Below are 18,397 nucleotides of genomic sequence, written 5' to 3' on the forward strand. Positions count from 1 at the left end.
TACACACCACAAAGGCACATCGCTGTTAGCTATTGCTGCCTGACAAACCACTGCAAAACACAATGGCTTAAAGCAATACCCATTTATTACTGATCAACAATATGTAGGTCAACTGGGTGGTTCTATTAAACCAGACTAGGCTTGGCAGCTAGCTTGGCTTGTTCATGCATCTATACTGGGCTGGCAGGTAGGCTGGGGGTTGGCTGGTCTAAAATGGCCTCACTCACGCATTGGGGCAGTCAACTGGTTGTTGGCTGAGTGATGAGAGTAACTAGGCAACCTGTCTCTTACCCAGCAGATTAGTCCAGACTTGTTCATGAGTCAAGCAAGATTCACTTCTGCCATATTTTCTTGGCTAAAGCAAGTCCCAAAGCAGACTAGCAGAGCAGCTCCCTCAATGTGATCTATTGAAAAGTCAGCCCTAAACAGAAAAGAAAAAATCCAGACCAAAATGTAGGGGAAGGAAAATAGCTCCTACCTCTTGATAAGAGAAATTGCAAATTCACATGTCAAGGGTTAGGGACAGGAACATGGTGTGTGTGTGAAGATTAAGAAACATTTTTCAGTGTCTACCATACCATGGTTTCTTATGGACCACGAAATTAACAAAGGGTTTCAGTGCAATGATTGGTTAAGCATTTTTGGTTTTCACTATGTTTTAAATACAGCCCACATTCAAACAGTGTTCACCCTGACACTAATGGGTGTGTTTCTATACAACTCACAAATCATATCACCCCAAATTATTTTCCAGATAATGATGGACAACTAACAGAGGCTGACAACCAGAAACTGTCTCAAAAGTCACCTTTATAATAGTGGCGATTGAGCAGTAAATAGAGCTCTAGGCTGCCGTAACTTACCTTGTGCCAAAGCAGATATCCAAAATGATGTATTAAATCATTCCACTGAAGGCTGTAAACCTGAGTGAGAATAGTACAAATCAATAGGAAAACAGTCAAGCACTTTACTACCTACGGTTTCTCATGACCTCTGGAAGGATGAAGATTGATGTTGCAAAATGCTAAAACCTGAAGGCTTGTAAAAATGAACTGGCTATGATCTGCATTATTCTGGATTCGTGTTTTGTTTTTTTTTGTGGCCACTGACCTGCTTATGAACCTCTTATTGCTTATATCAGAATATCAGTACCTACTTATTCCTATGTCCCACCATACAGAATGTGGATGTCAAGGCAGTTAGAAGGTATGTCAACTCCATATTTGCATATGAAGGAAACGGTATGAAGGCGCAGCACTGGATGTTCCAAAGTGTGACCTTAGTGGAGAAAAGGATCCTTGGCCGGTCCTGGGCAATGATGCACGAAAAAAGCCATGCTGGAATACCGGATCAAACAGCCTTTCAGTTCTCAGAAATGGGTTTTTGCCCTGACTGGTGTGCCTCAGTTGGCTGGGCATCGTCCCGTAAGGCAAAGGGTTCCATTCCCAGTCAGGGCACACACCTGGGTTGCAGGTTCAGCTCCCAGTTGCGGCGCCTACAAGAGGCAACCTATCACTGTTTCTCTCCCTCTCTTTCTCCCTTCCTTCCCATCTCTCTAAAAAGAAATAAAATTTTTTAGAAAAGTGGGTTTTCATGGTGTATTTTCTTGAGTTTTAGCCATAGCCAATACCTACATCTCCGTTTTAACTGACAGATAATTCACATACCATAACATTCAGCTTCAAAGTGTATATAATTCAGTGGGTTTTAGTACAAGATTCTGACATGCAGGTTATTGAAATATTTTCAATACACCTTTAATGACTTAAAGAAAAACATTAACACAATAAATGTGACACTGAACTGCAGGTTTGGTCATTTAGGAAAGTAACAATTTAAAAATTGACAAGAGGAGGGTAAGTGTAATTTTTATAAGAGTAAGGATTGTCTAGACATTTAAATCATAACTGATGAACTACTTGAAAAATTATTAATATACAAGAGAGATAATATTTTCAATAGTTATTTATCAACCTAAGCTGTGAATAATCAGCTTAAAGGAAGTTGGGATTCAAAGATGCCTTTGGGGAAAGAAAGAAACTTCTCATTATTAGAAAATGAATTCATTGTAAACTGAAGGTATATAACTACATAAATGTTCCAAGAGACAAGACAGTTTGTGTTCATTTCACTGGTGACAGACATTTAACAAGTAGGTTCTTGTAAGGGAGACTTTTTTCTTTTCCAGGCCACGAATAGTTACTGATTACACTTTTTCAGCAATCCAGAGCACACTGCAGGTGCTCCAGCTTTTTTTTTTTTTTCAGATTTAATGTGTTTTATTGATTAAAATATTACATTTGTGCCAATTTCCCTTCCCTCTGCTCCCCTCCACCCGGTGGCCCCCCTCCCTCCAGTTGTCCCCCCCCTTTTAGATTATGTCCATTAGTTGTGCATACAGTTCCTCCCAACCTCTCTCCGTCTATTCCATTCCCTCCTACCTTGATCCCCAATTCCTATATCATCTCCCTCCCTTTCCCCATTCCCCCTCCCTGTTGACCTCCCCCCAATATGCTTCCCGTACCCACAGTTCCTTTTCCACTCTCGTTGCCTGTTTCGTTTGCCTTTGTTTCATCTCCCTAGCTTCTGTTTTTTAAACCAGTCCCTTTAACATCTCATATAACAGTGGTTTGGATCTAATGAACTCTTTCAGTTTTATTTTGTCCTGGAAACACTTTCTCTGTCCTTCTATTCTGAATGACAATTTCGCTGGATAGAGTATTCGTGGTTGTAGGTTTTGGATTTTCATTACTTTGAATATTTCTTGCCAGTCCCTTCTTGCCTGTAGGGTCTCCCTTGAGAAGTCAGCTGATAGTCTAATTGGGACCCCTTTGTACATAATTCTTTTCTTCTCTCTTGCTGCTTTTAAGATTCTCTCTTTATCTTTAATTTTTGACATTTTGATTATAATGTGTCTTGGAGTGGTTCTCCCTGGGTCCAGTCTCTTGGGAACTCTCCTTGCTTCCTGGACCTGCAAGTCTATTCCCTTCCCCAAGTCTGGGAAGTTCTCCTTTATTATATTTTCACTCAATTTTTCAAGTTCTAGTTCATCTTCCTCATTCTCTGGCAAACCAATGATTCTTATGTTGGGTCTTTTATAGCTGTCCCAGAGGTTTCTGATCCTCTCATTGTTGCTTCCCATTTCCTCTCGCTGCATTGGTTGACTGCTTGTTCCTTCTCCATATTCCAGTTTGTTGAAATGAACTCTGGATTTTTTCTCACCTTCTATCTCGTATGCGGTTTTGTTCCTTTCGTTATGAAATTTTTTCGCTTCTTTCTTATCTTTTTCCTGCTCTTTTGTGAATTCTGTAAGCCACCTGATAACAATGGCCCAGAACTGAGCCTCTGACAGGTTTCTTATCTGTTCATCTGTCAGGTTCTCTATCTGCTGCCTGGTGAGTTGTGTCACCGGGATCTCTATAGTTGTCTGCCTCATTTTGACAGATGCGTTTTGTTTTCTTGGGCTGGCTGTCCGGGGCGGTGCCTGTGTACGCGTCACAAATCAGCGACCGGCGCCTGCCTGTCCGCGACCTATTTCGCAGCCCTGTGGTGCTTTCTTTGGGGGCGGGGGTCCAAGATGGATTCACACAGTTATTCAGCTAGGAGACCGGGATCCGTCCTCCCGCCCCCCTGGGCCTCACTGTTCAAGGCGATGCGGCGGCCGCTCTCCCCAGCTCCGGAGTCGCGCACCGCCAGGGGCTTGCGCAGCGGGGATTCCTCGCCGCCCGCCGCTCCGGGTGCGACCGCAAACAGCACTGCCCTCTTTAACTCTTACCTGCCCAAATGGCGCCGCTGGTTTATAACTTCATATGTTGGACTTCCGTGTAGTTTTATTTTCTGGAATTTCTAGTTATCCTTTGTTTTGAAGTAGTTGTATTCCTCTCTAGTTGTAGAGGGAGACCTAGCGTGTCCGTCTAAGCCTCCATCTTGGCCGGAAGTCTCAGGTGCTCCAGCTTTAAAAAGACACCACATAAAGCAAATGGAGACGAAACCTAGCGTGAACCCAAATGCTATTGCAGATTACATACCAAACACCCAGGTTACTTGGCAAGCAAATGCACTAAAATGATGACTCCTGTGATTTAGAAGTTCAGATTCTCACTGGTCAGTATGTGCACAAGTTTCTTTGATGAAACCATTAACAATTTTTTAAAAAAATTCCCTGTGGCCTTTGTTGTTCCAGTGCAGTGATCTTTGGAAATTAAGATCCAGAGCTGAGCTACAAGGAGAGGCAGATGCTGTATTCAAGGGCTGTATGAGGCTTCCCTTCAGTCAAATTAGGATTTTCGGAAACATCCTGGGGGAGAAGAGAAGGGGAGGCACGTGAGACTAAGATGAGGATGAGGAGGGTGACCTGAGAGACCATCAGCTGTCCAGGATGGAGGGGATAAACGTGCTGGCCCTGGATCAGCCCAGAGCGCAGCAACAAGACAGAGAAGAGCTGCACCAACTTCCGGTAACCACCTTCTAGTCAAGCTGTCAAGTGACACAAAACTCAAAGGAAGGCCTTAATGAAAGGGCACAAAGAGAAAACAAAATAAAACAAGAAGTTGAGTCAAGATGTTACCTTACTGTTGGTTTGCAATAAAGAGGACAAGGCTAGAGTAAAAACACTCCTTCTTTTTAACAAGACGGGCTCCGCTTTATTTAGAGCATCAAAACAAACATCTTACAGAATGGGAACCATGACATTACACAACAAAGGGTGGCTCTAAAAATCTCAAACAAGTCAGGCAATGCTTTTTTTTTAGATCACCAAAAATAAGGTTTTACAGAAAAGGAACTGTAAAAGCAAATGTATAGCTGCAAATCTCCTTTTGCCTTCAATACCAATTCCCTGTAAAGTATTTTGGGACCACTTTGCAGTTTCCAAGCAAAATTGAAATTTGTTGGACAGAGTTGCTTAGTGTCGTCCTAAGAATGAAAACAGTTTGCAAAAACAATTCTGCTTAGTGCTAATACGTATCTAGAACACGTGGAGATGGTTACCAACTCCAACTTCCACTGCCGCAGGCTAAGCTATGCACGCTTTCGCGAACGCTTCCCTGGGAGCACAGGCGCTCTTTTCTCCCGACACAGATGACTTGGACAGTGGCTAGGCTCAGGTGCTGGGGGCTGTTCATGCACCACGGAAGTCCTCCCTAACAGAAATAACTAAGTATGTAACAACTCAAATAACTGGGCCCGTCTCTGCTAGAGCGTCCCCAGGGTGGGCGTCGCATCTCCTGCCATCTCCCCACGTCTCTACCGGGGACCTAGAATGCAAAGCTAGGGAGAGAAGCTGTTCTCACAGAGCCGCGGAGACTAATAAACTGCCCTGGGGTTCTTAGTGCTGGAGTGCGCCTCGCAGGCAGCGACGTAGGCAGACTCTGGGAAGAAATCGTCATGGTACTCTGCTAAAAACCTGGAAAAAGAAAAAATGGCCCCAGTGATGACCACGGCAAGGACTCAATAGCAGCACGCAAAATCTTAACTTCCTAATACTCTTAACACGTCACTCTTTCGTGGCACTAGGAAAGAAAAAATTAATATAATCTTGATTTTGATACACTGATTACTTTTACTGCACATTTCCAGCTTCTACGTTAATTAACTATTTCATCAGAATCCCTTCACTATCAAGTGTACAACTAGGAATAGAACCTAAACTCTGCTAGGTGGCAGTCTTGATTATATAAACACTTCTGTGCACAAAGGCCTCAGCAATTATTCCTAAGTTTTCCTGTCTTTTATATATATATATATATAGATAGATAGATAGATAGATAGATAGATATAAAGATTTTATTTACTAATTTATAGAGAGATGGGGGGGAGAGGGAGGGAGGGAGAGAGAGAGGGAGGGAAACATTGATCTGTTGCCTCTTGCACATGCCCTGACCGGGGACCAAACCCGCAACACGGGCTCACACCCCGACCTGGAGTTGAACTGGGTGACCCTTTGCTTTGCAGAAGGACGCCCAACCTACTGAGCCACACCAGTCGGGACTACACTTTCCTGTTTTAAAAAGTGACTATAAAAAATAAATAAATTATAAACTCCGCAAATGTCACGAGGAATTCACAATGCTTATAGGGCCTCAGTGACACCAAAATCGAATGGTATAACAAGAACATCTTGTGTCAATTTGCCAGTGTTACAGTTCCAGCTTCCAGTACCCAAACACACAAGCCAGAAGACCGACTTACATCTGACAGTGGGTATTAAAAAGTCGCCATTCAAGAGTGTCTAATACACAGAGGCTACCCTGAGTCTGAAGCATCAAAGACTTCACCATAAAGGACTAGAATATTCTCACACGGGTCACATTAACTAGTAAGCAAATTGGCTTCATGTTTGTTTCCCTGGCCCCCTTCCATGTCCAACTTCCTAAAAATCGAAGGATAAACCTCTGCAATACCTTCTTCAGTAAAAACTGAGCCAAAATTCCTTCAAGGGTAAACTTTTTCATCTTTCATTGTACCCTTTTTACAGGGTTTACTGTGTCATTGATTCTCTGGTGGAATGCCTTTGGATATATTTTCAAAACCAATTACCGTATTTACTTGTAAATATTTCAAAGTTACTTCCTAAAATCTCCCTGGCTGGTTTGGCTCAGTGGATTGAGCGGCCTGTGAGCTAAGTGTCGCTGGTTCGATCTTCCAGTCAGGGCACATCAGAGAAGGAAAACTCTGACTCCAAAAAACCTCTGCTGCCTTGCGGCATACCTCTTCAGGGGAAAGGCTAAGGGAGTAAACCCCGACAGAAAATCCGGAGCCGGAGTCCCTAAGGCGGTTTGACGTTGTAGTCAACACCGGCAACTCCTGCGGCGCACCTGAAGCCAAGCTGTATTGACTCCGTCTTTCCCTTGGACCCTTCAGCTGCGAAGAGAGGGGGGGTCTGCTGCATGGGCAACAGCAGACCCTCCATATCACCCTGCCCAGGCTCTGTAGCTTCAGCTTCACTGGAGAGGACACTCCAGCGTCATCGCAAGATGTCGATTCAACACGGGAGGAGACAGATACTGTGTCACTCCCGAGTCGGACTGCACAGCCATTCTCGGCGGTGCAGATAGACTCTTAAGAAGCTACACCATCGTCTCTCGAGACGGACGGCTGCCACCGCCGACGACTTCCTAAAATCCTAATTTCTATTTTTATTGGGCATACTTCAAAATCAGCAGCCTTTGCTAAGCTAACTTGCAGCTAGCTCTTCATATTTTATTGTCATTATTTGATCTCAGCTTATAAAATTTTTATGCCAAATAAGAGTTGTGGGTTTGTTTGAGGGGGAGGCTGGAAAAGGGTAATTTTGAAACTTGTTTCTAATAAAATGTTCCACAGTCTAATTCCACTCATGAACAGTTCATTCGAAATGCCTACATGAAAGTATCGTTTACAGCCGTGGCTGGTGTGGCTCACTGGATGGAGCGCTGGTCTGTGAACCAAAGGGTCACTGGTTCGATTCCCAGTCAGGGCACAAGCCTGGGTTGTGGGCCAGGTCCCCAGTTGGGGGTGTACGAGAGACAACCACACGTTGATGTTGCTCTCCATCTCTTTCTCCCTCCCTTCCCCTCTCTCTAAAGGTTAATAAGTAATATCTTTAAAACAGGAAGAAAGAAAGAAAGCATCTTTTACAAACGCCAAGACTGATTGCTCTAGCTATAGTGCGCTCCACCCTGCGGTAGACCCTACGCAATTAGCTCTTGTGGGTTGGGGCCTGCCTATAGGGAAAGGGCACCTACTTCAAGAGAAGGAAAAAAGTCAGGTAGATATGAGAAGCTGGGTAAGCCAGGTGAGGACCAGCCTTGACTGCCCAGGAGAGGAACCAGCCAACAGACATCTGGGTGAGGGGGAGGCAGAGAGCTGGGCCGCAGGCATAAAGGAGGCCGGGCCCACATAAAGGAGGCCGGGCCCACCGCGTGGAGGTGGGAGGGGAAAGGAAGCGGGGGGCACGATCCTGTGATGCACTGAAATGACCGGCTCTATCAGGTGAAGGAAATAATAACACCCTTCTCTGAATTCACAAACCGTTAGCCAGAGTCATTTATCTTAACTGTAAAGTAAACCCCCCAGATCCAAACTGTAAATGCTAATATTTACATTAGTTTATGTACTTGCAACAAAGAGTCTAATGCTTCAGGGACTCCTGAATAAAAAATACAAAATTAAATTATCTATCTTAGTCAATCACTTCTACTATAGAAACTTAATTTTCTTTTCACGAGATTATCCAACTGAATTCTTCTGGTGACACAAAAAATTTTACCTCTGTGCAACGAATACCCTTGACTTAGAAAGCAGATAAATTATGGAAAAAAGAAATAGCCCAAAATCCCCTATGTTACAATTACACTTACAACCAAGCATACTTAGGTGATGTCGCCACTACTTAAAATATCAGACCTGGCTTCCACATTTGCTAAAGAGAAATGCAGAGCAATAATATATAAGGCAGTCTATATAAGGAAGGAGAGCTTAAGTTTTGACAGAGTAATAAAAATACCTCAGAAAGAGATCAAAGTGCTTCAGTAAAGCCTTCAGATTCTTATCAGAAAAGGACATCTTCCCAAGGATTTCTGGAAGTTTCACTGCATTAAAAAGAAAAAAAGCACTTAGAATCGGCAGAATCTGGAAATGGAATGGGTCCCTCTTGATCCTTATTTGAACTGGAATTAACATCCCCCATTATCCAACAAGACTAAAATCTCTGCGTGAACACGAAGACACAGTAGTAGTACAAATGTTACAAGTATAGTTCTTATGAAATTTAAGATGCATGAAATGCCTCTCTTTAAAGAGGATGCTTTTCAATAATTTTTCTTAGACCTCCAAATTACCACAAGATGCACCTAAGCTAACAAAAGTGTTAAAACCAAAGGAAAAGAAAAAAAAGGAGGGGAGGACAGAGAAAGCCGGGACCAGGATTTCTTACCAAACAACCGCAGCAAGTGTTGCGCCCCGTAAATGTAAGAGGGTGGAGGCGGCTGGTCACCTGGAGGGTAACTGTCGGGTACAAGTTTCCAGGACAGGACCTGGGAAGAGCACACACACTTTGTTATTATAACTTACTACAGTGATCTCTCACTTATCGCGGGTATTACGTTCTAGACCCCCCGCGGTAGGTGAAAACCCGCGAAGTAGGAACCTTACATTTATTTTAGTACTTATATATATTTTAAGGCTTTATAAACCGTTCCCACACACTTATAAACCGTTCCCAGTCCCTTATTAACCTTTCCCACTCCCTTATTAACCTTTTCCACACTTTTATAAACACTCCTTATGTTCTTAAACATATTCCCCACTCTTAAACCTACATTGCTTTAACAACATACGTATACAGTACCGCAAAATGCCGTGATAAATAATTAAATATAATATTTTAAAAAGTCCTGCGATACAGTGAGGCCGCGATAAGTGAACCGTGATGTAGCGCGGGGCTACTGTACTCCATTCCCAACAGCCCTCAGCATCTGGAATTCTGGCAGAAGTCCACATGCTTCGACATTCTCAGGCCAGCAGGCCAATGTCACCAATCAAGTGTCACATTCCCACCCCCAAGACTCCTGTCCGTGTGGCACATGAGGAGTTGCTCCACAGCTGGACCCGAAAATGGGAGGAAAGAGTAACAACAAGCCAATGTGCAAGCCTACGGTAAAACTGGTTTTATTTTATGTCGCTTCGCTTAAAGTCAAAGAACCTATCCACGATGTTAAATGAGGACTTCCTATACTCATACATCAATATTTATAGTTATTTCAGATCAAAGATGAATGCAAGCACAGGGCTGGAATCCTAAGAGTTTTCTCATTTTAGAAAGCAAAAATCACAGTGTTGCACATCATAGCCTCAGTTCTGTTACTATCCAGAGCAAGAGCAACGTAATGCGTATCCTTCTCCAGAAACCCGGTTTCCTCCCGCAGGGTTAGGCAACCACGGACGGAAGGACCCACTGCCGGGGAAGAACAGACGCGAACTCTACCTCATTTATTTCATTTGTTCTTCTGCCTTCAAAGCTGGCGAACACCGTGCTCCCTTCCTTGCTAGGGGTCACAGGAATGGGTGACGATGACCTGCTATGCACAGGTGTCTCTTCAAAAGGAAAAGATGTTCATTACTCATAAGTCCCATGGCTATGAACAAGACCGCCGGAAGACAGTGACGAATAGCAGAGAACGCATCCGTCTTTAACAATAAGACTCTCCTATTTTAAGACAGTACCTAGAATATCATTTGGGGGAAATAAAGGTGGGGGTCAAGTACTAGTAGAAGCTACAACAAAATGAACCTTGAACACATGGTGCTGAGTGAAAGAAGCCACAGGCAGACGGCTACATGCTGCACGACCCCCTGATCAGAGCTCACGCCCACAGGAGGCAAACGCACAGGGGCAGGGGGAGGGGACGCGGAGGGACCGATGACAGCCCTGTGACGCAGAGCTGAAGCAGGGGGTGCCAAGCAGCCAGCTGCAGAGCGGAAGCCCAGCTGGCCGCCCCCTCCCAGGCAGCCGCGCCCAGACGAGGGAAAGCAGCCCCGGAGCCTGAGTCCGGGCTGAGCCGCAGTCGGAGCCCCGCAGGCGAGGGGGTGAGTGTGGGTGCGCGCCCCCCGCCCCGCCCGCGGCCCCCGCAGGACCCCGGGAAGGACCTACTCTTCTCCAGGTGTAGGAACAGCTTGGGCATGCTGGCGGCCGTGTCCTGCTGCCGGCGCTTGGGCTGAGGCGACGCGCTGCTCTCAGACAGCCTGTCACTGTTGGCCGAGTGGCGCGTGGACCGCCTCAGGGACTGCAAGGCCTCCGGCTCGGCTTTGCGCCTTTTGGGGGTGGCCGGCTCGCCCGTGGTCGGCTGGCTCTCCGTGGACTGCGGGGTGGACGGATTCAGCAGCGGCGGGCTTGGCGAGAGCTCCTCCTGGCTCCTACGGAGGCAAGGGGGCAGAGTCGCGCGCCCCGGCCTTTGCCGGACCGAGAGTGGCTCCCGCGTGTCCTCCTTGGGGCCGAACGGAGGACATGCTCCCAACTGCACCCCAGCAGGGCTGCACACGTTCACGCCCACGTGCGCCAAGGCGACGGCTTTCCTACTAAGTCAACCGTGTTACCCCTCTCCACTGCTGTCCCTTTCACATTTGCCCGAGGGAAGGCTCTCGGCTGGGAGTGTCTGGCTGTCACAATTGGGAGGCGCTACTGGCACCTAGTGGGTGCAGGCCAGGACGCTACCATAATGTAACTGCAGAAAGCCTCAAATCCGTGAGAGCACAGTTCAGCAGGGACACTGGGAGCTTAGAGGTTCGGGGTACGGCCCGGGGACACCTACGCAGGCCCCCACCGAGCTGTACAGGCCTCTCAGCCGGAGCGACACCAACAGGAAAGGGAGAGCACGCTGAGCGAGGCCGCAAGCAGACAAGAGCGCCTCCCTCGGGGAGCACGGTCCGCAGGGGCAGGGGCGGACAGAGGCAGACGGAGCAGGCAGGAGGACACGGGTGAGCGGAAGCCACGAGAACACGGCACTCAGGGAGACGCACGCGGGAGGGGGATTGCAGCCTGTGCCGATGCAAGCAGAGACGCGAGCTGGGGGGCCTTGTGCTGCCCTCACAGAGAAGAGATGTGGTTATGCTTGGTCACTCACAGAAGTGACGACGCAGCGCAGCGAGAACGGAACTAACCTTTACTTGGGGGGCCACTGGTGGCCGGCCCTTCATAAATTTCCCCATTTAACAGTAACTACCCACGGTGGCAGATGTTCTTTCCACGGTAGACACGTGGAAGTAAGAGGCTCAGAAGGCACCTCCCCAAGTCCCACAACCAGCAAAGCGAGAGAGCTAAACTCAAACCCAACTGCCCTACGTCTCCTACCCTTCTCGGGCCGCATTCTCTTTGCTCCACTGTCTTTGGGAAGAGGGACAGAGGGGCTCAAATTCCAGCCCAGTTCCCCACACTGGAACTTACCTACTAGGGTTTGTGGCACTTTCCTTGATCGGAAGAAAAAATTTGGACGAAGTCACCTTTTTATACTGAACTTGTTCATAGGGATACAGCAAAACCAATGGCAGAGTGTAATCAAAGGTTATTCTTAATCCATCCACCATCTCCTTACAAAGGTCAACGCTAGAAAGATTTAAAAAAAGAGATCCAAGAACTTTCCAAAATGTCACCATAAGGTTGTAAATCTGCATTCTCCCCTAGAGAGATCAGCTGCTTCCCATCCCTCCAGACAAAATACAGTGTCCTGGATAAATTAGTTCTGCCATGGTCCTGAAACCCCTGCGGGACAGGGAGTTTCCGACCGAGCGGGGGCGTTGGGAGGCAGGACAGCCTCAACTATATATTATACCTACACGTAAAGGATGAAATGAATTTGTAGGTGCCAACAATAAAGGATTAAATGGCAAGACTGGCTCACATCCTCATGTGCAGTGAGTATGCCAGTAATTTTAACTTACAACACTGAACACAAATGATTACGTTCAGTGCCACACAAGGCATTCAAGCAGCTTGTGCTCCAGAAGGTGGACAGACCCCAATCACTGGGGACTGAAGGGGGCAGACCCGATGAATGCCTAAAACTCCTATTTGGACTTGAACAAGCCACCTATCCGACTCTACTCCAGCTGAGCTCCATGTGCCAAGGCAAGACTATGAGGAAACTACACAGACTGGAATAAGGACGTGTTCCTAAACAAGCTTTGATAAAATTCTCATTGCCTATTCCGGTGCTCCTCAAGGGAAAAAAGAATTATCCCCCTAAATGACATCACTGAACAAACTGGTCTTGGTCTTGCATCCAGACCAGATATCCTTACTAAACCTTTCAAAAGAGGGATAATATTTTGCTATTTAATTGTATATTAAGTGAAATATTGTATGAATTCATAACTGAAATGGAGATAGCGTAGCCTCTTCTAAGTGAAAGTGACTTCTCTAATACACAAAGAGACAACCACAGGGTGCCAACTGCTACCCAACTCACTTCTTTTCCGCTGGGATGTAATGCACGTTCATGGTGGCATGTGCCATAGCGTGATGGTGACGAGGCCTCTCATTGGCTGAAAAGGCTGCATTGATGGCAAAATGCTTCACGTAGGATTCCAAAATAGTTATGATGTTGGTCTGGCATGGCAATTTCACTAACTGTTAACAAAAATGTGCACATCAGATGCACTCACACATATTCCAACAAACAGCGGTCTTGCCTATATCATTTTTTAAATTCAGAAATAAAGCCTACTTGGTTCAAAGAGAACCTTTTAAAAAATATATGCTTAGAAGCCTTTTGATTTTTTTTTGTCTACTGATATCACCATGCAGATTACAGTATCAATTTTTAAAATAAATACAAGCAGTGATTCTCATATTAGTGATCCATTAGAACCACCTGGGGAGCCTCTAAGACTATATCCACAGCCACCCTTACCGCAGATCAATTGCGCCTTACCCCCTGGGTGGAAGCCCAGACACCAGGTCTCTGAAAAGCTCCCTGGAGGATTCTAAGGGGGAGCCAGAGCTGGGAAACAGACTGTGCATACGTTAACTTAATCAGCAGCAAGGCACTAGCGATAATTTTAAAACCCAACTCAATACAAAACCTCAGACAGAAATTTCATTCCCCTAAGGGTCTCAACTGGTTGAGTCTATGATTACAAGACACAGCTAAGTGAACGTTCTATTACAGATCCATGTTTTATGTGTTGCCCCCGCATACCCGTTTCCTCCTGTTGATATAGTAACAGTCGTCCTCCAGCTTCTTCTTCAGAACTTCAGGGATGTCTATAGTTATTGTTCGTTCTTCCATCTCCCTTTTTCTGTGCAGCTCCACTTTTTCCTTCTGCAATATCACAACTCCAGAGTTTTAAACATCTTAAAACAGCAGGGGAGTGTATATCCAAAAGACTAACACATGAGAGCCAACTATAATATAAACCCAGGTAATCCTCAACATTGACACCAGTCATGATAGCACGTTCTAAAGAAAAATACATAAAAGGCCAAAAGTTAACTTGTTTTAGGACACTAACCACATTGCAAATGCTTTCTTCCTTCCCCATTTAATTTTTCCAGCAGAATTTACATTAACTATGAAGGCAGGCAGAAGATGCCAAACTGATACGCAACACTTAAAAACAGTCACCATTATAAAAATAAAGCTCACAATCTCATTGAAAAGAAAGAGGTACCTGTCATTTCTGAAAATACTTTATGGCTACAAAGAGCCACCGAGAGGTTGCTACAGTGACTATAAATAAGGGTTCTCTTCCCTTAAACATGAAGTACAACCTTAAATAATATTTGGTTACAAAACGCATTTTTAGAAAATGCTTTCCGACCGAAGAATTTTACCACTAAAATACACACCAAAGAGAAACAGTTTTCATAATAAAAAGACGTTTTACCACTTCAGTCTTTCCTTCAGCGCCACTTTCTTCACTTACTGCCTCATCCTTTTCTTCACTGCTGTCATCAGAGGAAGTGCTTACCGCTAGGAGAAATAAAGAGCATGAAGCAAACCTGAACTGCATACTTCCCAGACTCTCGCCATTCTCTCAGGGGACACGCGCGTCCCACTGCTGGGAAAAACCACCTGCAGTCCTACCGATGTTTTAGATGCTGGACACAAATACTGTGCCTTTCAGCATAGCAATTTATTTTGAAAAATATAACACCAATTTCAACGAATGCAAAGCCACACAGGAAAATGAGCTAAGAGTGTTCCATCACCTAGGATCCTAGCTTCACAGGCGAATTTTACAAAACATTTAGGGAAGAACTAACTCCTACCCTCCTCAAACTATTCCAAAAAATCCAAGAAGAGGGGAAAATCCCAAACTCTTTCTACAAAGCCACTATTACCCTAATCCCCAAACCAGGTCAAGACACAGCAAAGAAAGAAAACTACTGGCCAATATCACTGATGAACATAGATGCTAAAATCCTCAATAAAATATTGGCAAACAGGATCCAACAATACATCAAAAAGATCATACACCATGATCAAGTGGGATTCATCCCAGGGATGCAAGGATGGTTTCATATTCGCAAATCAATAAATATAATACATCATGTAAACAGAATGAAAGACAAAAATCACATGATCATATCAACAGATGCAGAAAAAGCATTTGATAAAGTACAACACCCATTTATGTTGAAAACACTCAGCAAAATGGGAATAGAGGGAGCATACCTTAACATAATTAAGGCTATATATGAGAAGCCTGAAGCCAACATCATAAAAAATAAAATATAAATAAATAAAAGTGTTCCGTCACCTAGGATCCCATGGTTACCTGCTGCATTGGAAGGTGAGGCCAAGGCCCAGGTGGTGCCAAGAAGAAAACATGAGAAAGGACCCCTGAGGGATGAGTATAAAGACACTGGCCGAGAAGGCAGTGACGAGGAGCATGACTGATGACGACTAGTTATGGACTTACTGACTGCTGCCTTCATTGTCAAACGCAAAAGGGCAAGTACGAATAATGAACTTAAAACATCCCCCTGCCAGTAATTTCCAGGATTCCTCCCTCTCAATCCTGCAGTATACAAGAACTAAGTAAAAGTTCTTTGGACCAGAGAAAATAAGTGAAGCCACTCACAGTTCTCATCATTTTTATCTTTTTCTTCAACGGGGAGGCTTTTTAAGACCGAATCAACACCAGGCAAGCGGCAGCGCTTCTTTTTTCTTCCTGTGTTTCTGTGGGGGAAAAAATAAAAATGAAAAAGAAAGAGATTTTGATGTTCAGTGATATGAGTCTTGAGATAAAAACAAGATATAATAACAGATTCTTAAGCACCTGACAAATAATTAAACTTTAGAGCATAAACGGTGATTTCCATTTCAGACTATCCTTATGGAAAACAAAGCAGTCACATAAGACATAGCAGAAACACTCTTCACTGACATAGTTTCAATATGTTAAGTTGCATAATAAACCATGCTTATCCTATTTTTATGTTTACAGCATAAAAATTCTACACACTAAGAGAAAACACATTTGTGATCATTTCTCACAGGCGAGCTACAGCTTTTCTTGCCAATTTACGCTGTAATCTCCGATTTTCATCGGTGTCACGGAGGACATGATCTTCAGCTGCCCACCTGTCCCAGCTAAAAAACAAACAAACAAGAAAGGATGTAAAGTTCAGTATTTTATTTGCTATGAAACAAATGCTAAAAGCACCACACAGGAACAGAAGTGTCCCAGAATCAGTTAAATTTCAGAAAACCATTTAAATATTTTAAAATCACAAAGAAATGCAAATAAACTGAAAATGGAACTCATTTAGATATAAAAGCAACTGAGGTTTCCAGAATTAGCCACAGAGAACCCAAATATAATCAACTTAAAAGTAAGCATTCTTCTCAAAAGGCAAGGCTTGATTAAAAAAGCAAAAAGGAAGAACAGGACATGAAACTTTTCTACAAGTGTTTCTAAAACTTAACAAGGAAGCCTGCAATGTTCCTGTGCTGCCGAGATTGTCAATTTTCAGGCCAATTTAACAAATACACTCACCTTCTGTTCCAACCATTAAAATGGATCAGATATTCTGGGATCTTTCTGCCTTTTTCGTCTTTCCCAACAATAACATCCACAATCTGAAACCAAAAAGTATTGTCCACAAATGACTGAACATACGGAACGCTGGAAGCTAGATCAGGAAAACTAGATCACAGACCTTTCCTAAAAAATAAAAAGAAAGCATTCGCTCCTTTTTTAGATTGAGAGCGAGTCTGAAACATTTTTCCTTTCAATTCTATTTACTTCCTGAGTGGGCGCCTCAAAATAGGAAACATCCCTCCAACCTCCCCGTGATTGGTCTCTGAATGTGGGACTAGATGCAGCTTCTGAAGCCATTGGCTAGCCAATCTGTCATTAAAGAGTCCCGGCCAGACAAGAGAGCTGCATCCCTGAGACCTCTGGGAGTTGTAGTCTTCCCAGCTCCCACTGCGTTCAGGGCCAGGATGGCTGGCAGATTTTACCAACCCTTCCAGCGGTGTCCCCTGAGGGAACATCGGGGGCAAATAACGGAGCATGTCACCCCTGGGGACACTCAAGGCGGGGAAGGCGGAGGAAAAGCAAACAGAAAATAGACAGGGTTGCGGAGGCGAAGCCCTAAAGCAGAACTGGCAGAGCCCGGGAACCTTGGGAAGTCCCCGATGGGCAGCGCTCCCCAGACGCACTTGGGGTCCCGAGCCAGCCCCCAACCCTGCACTACGATGCCCACTCCCTCTCGCCACCCAGACCCGAGGAGGTGCAGATGTGGCTCAACACCCAGCGAGCGCCTTAAACTTAGGTGATGGGCACGGGGCCCACCTCGGGGATTGAAAACGTAAATGCTGCAAGGCCCCGAGGGAAGAAACCACCGGGTCAACCTAGCTCTCGGGGCCTATGGGAAGGGCCCAAACACATCTGGGGCCCCAGAACAATGACATCGCGACTCGACAGCTAGCGCTATGGCGCTACGGATTAGGACCTGGGTCTGTTGGTCAGGCCGTCGCACGGGAGCCCGCGCGGCGCTCCGCGCAAGATGAGACTTAACACGCCTTCCGTGAGGGGCCTCCCGGACGCGCGGAGATTGATGACGTCACGTGCGCAAATCAAACGCGACGATAGTATCGCGACACCACAGCCGCAAGGTTTCCGAGAGCGCGTGCGCAGCCCCGTGCGCCGGACGGAAGCGGAAGCGCTTGGGCCCCGACTCCCCAGCGCGGCGCCCGCGAGCGCTCCCTGCTGTCCGCGCCGCGCCGCGGAGGCCCAGCTGTCATGGGCAGGGAGCTCCCGGGCCCCGCCGCTTACCCTGCTCCGCGCCGCCATCCGCACCCACACCCGCACCCCGTTCCGCACCCCCGCGACCCGCTCCTCCTCCCTGTCCCTCCGCGGCGGCACCTTGGCATCGTACAGCACTCGGGCCTTGGTGGGGTCAGGCTCGAAGCACAGCACTTTCTCCCCTGAGTGGAATTTAAATTTCATGCCCTCGCTCGCGCTCATTTGCTCATCGTGGCGGAGGGCGAGGCTCCGGGGCGGGCGGAGCGCGCGCGGTGGGAGACGGGGGGGTGGGAGCGGGGAGGTGGTGCGCTGCGGCGGGGGTGGGAGGGAGGAAACGGGGAATGGCGGAGGCTGCGGCCGCCCCGCCCTCGATCCCGCCTCTGCCCGCCCTAAGCTGCAGCTGGACCTCTGAGCTGCCCGGGACTCGCTCCGCCTCCCCCCACCCAAGCATGCCCCAGCGATCCCCCCCCAGGCTCGGGAAGGCTACGATCTGAAAGCCCCAGCGTGGCCAAGGTCTTCCCGCAGAGCGCCCCCTCCCCGCCCCCCTGGGAAAGGCGGCTGACGCGGGCTGCTCCCACGGTGTCATCGCGCCGGGCGTGTGCTCTCTGGCCTGCGTGTGGAAAGTTCTTAGGAGAGAGCCTGCCAGGGGTGGAACTGGCGGTGG

The 18,397-nt window shown here is 46.3% G+C and overlaps 1 protein-coding gene across 3 annotated transcripts; it reads right to left on the reverse strand.

Moving 5' to 3' along the window:
• Positions 1-3,947: 3,947 nt before the first annotated feature.
• Positions 3,948-18,015, reverse strand: MSL3 (MSL complex subunit 3). Of its 3 annotated transcripts, none has more exons than XM_090264803.1 (13): positions 17,854-18,015; positions 16,480-16,562; positions 15,978-16,073; positions 15,562-15,659; positions 14,362-14,447; positions 13,674-13,796; positions 12,942-13,102; positions 11,921-12,079; positions 10,631-10,893; positions 9,965-10,074; positions 8,915-9,014; positions 8,486-8,570; positions 3,948-4,297 (listed from the first exon to the last, which is right to left on the reverse strand). In XM_090264803.1, the coding sequence occupies exons 1-13, from the start codon at positions 17,953-17,955 to the stop codon at positions 4,273-4,275; spliced, it is 1,491 nt and encodes a 496-aa protein (XP_090120929.1). In that variant the 5' UTR covers positions 17,956-18,015; the 3' UTR covers positions 3,948-4,272. The 3 variants fall into 3 exon arrangements, with proteins under 3 accessions (XP_090120929.1, XP_090120930.1, XP_090120931.1); XM_090264805.1 differs by lacking the exon at positions 3,948-4,297 and adding an exon at positions 4,620-5,404; XM_090264804.1 differs by lacking the exon at positions 11,921-12,079.
• Positions 18,016-18,397: the final 382 nt, after the last annotated feature.

The sequence above is a fragment of the Furipterus horrens genome, unplaced genomic scaffold (assembly GCF_987537825.1).
Source record: "Furipterus horrens unplaced genomic scaffold, mFurHor1.1.pri manual_scaffold_17, whole genome shotgun sequence".
NCBI classification, from domain to species: Eukaryota; Metazoa; Chordata; class Mammalia; order Chiroptera; family Furipteridae; genus Furipterus; species Furipterus horrens.

What these genes read in the sequence shown, in the direction of transcription:
- MSL3 (XM_090264805.1), bottom strand. Translation starts at nt 17,955, where the DNA reads ATGAGCGCGAGCGAGGGCATGAAATTTAAATTCCACTCAGGGGAGAAA. An exon ending in CTGAAGGAAAGACTGAAGTG is followed by an intron (nt 13,797 to 14,361) that starts GTAAAACGTCTT and finishes GTGATATTGCAG; the next exon opens with AAGGAAAAAGTGGAGCTGCA. An exon ending in ATATCAACAGGAGGAAACGG is followed by an intron (nt 13,103 to 13,673) that starts GTATGCGGGGGC and finishes TTTTGTTAACAG; the next exon opens with TTAGTGAAATTGCCATGCCA.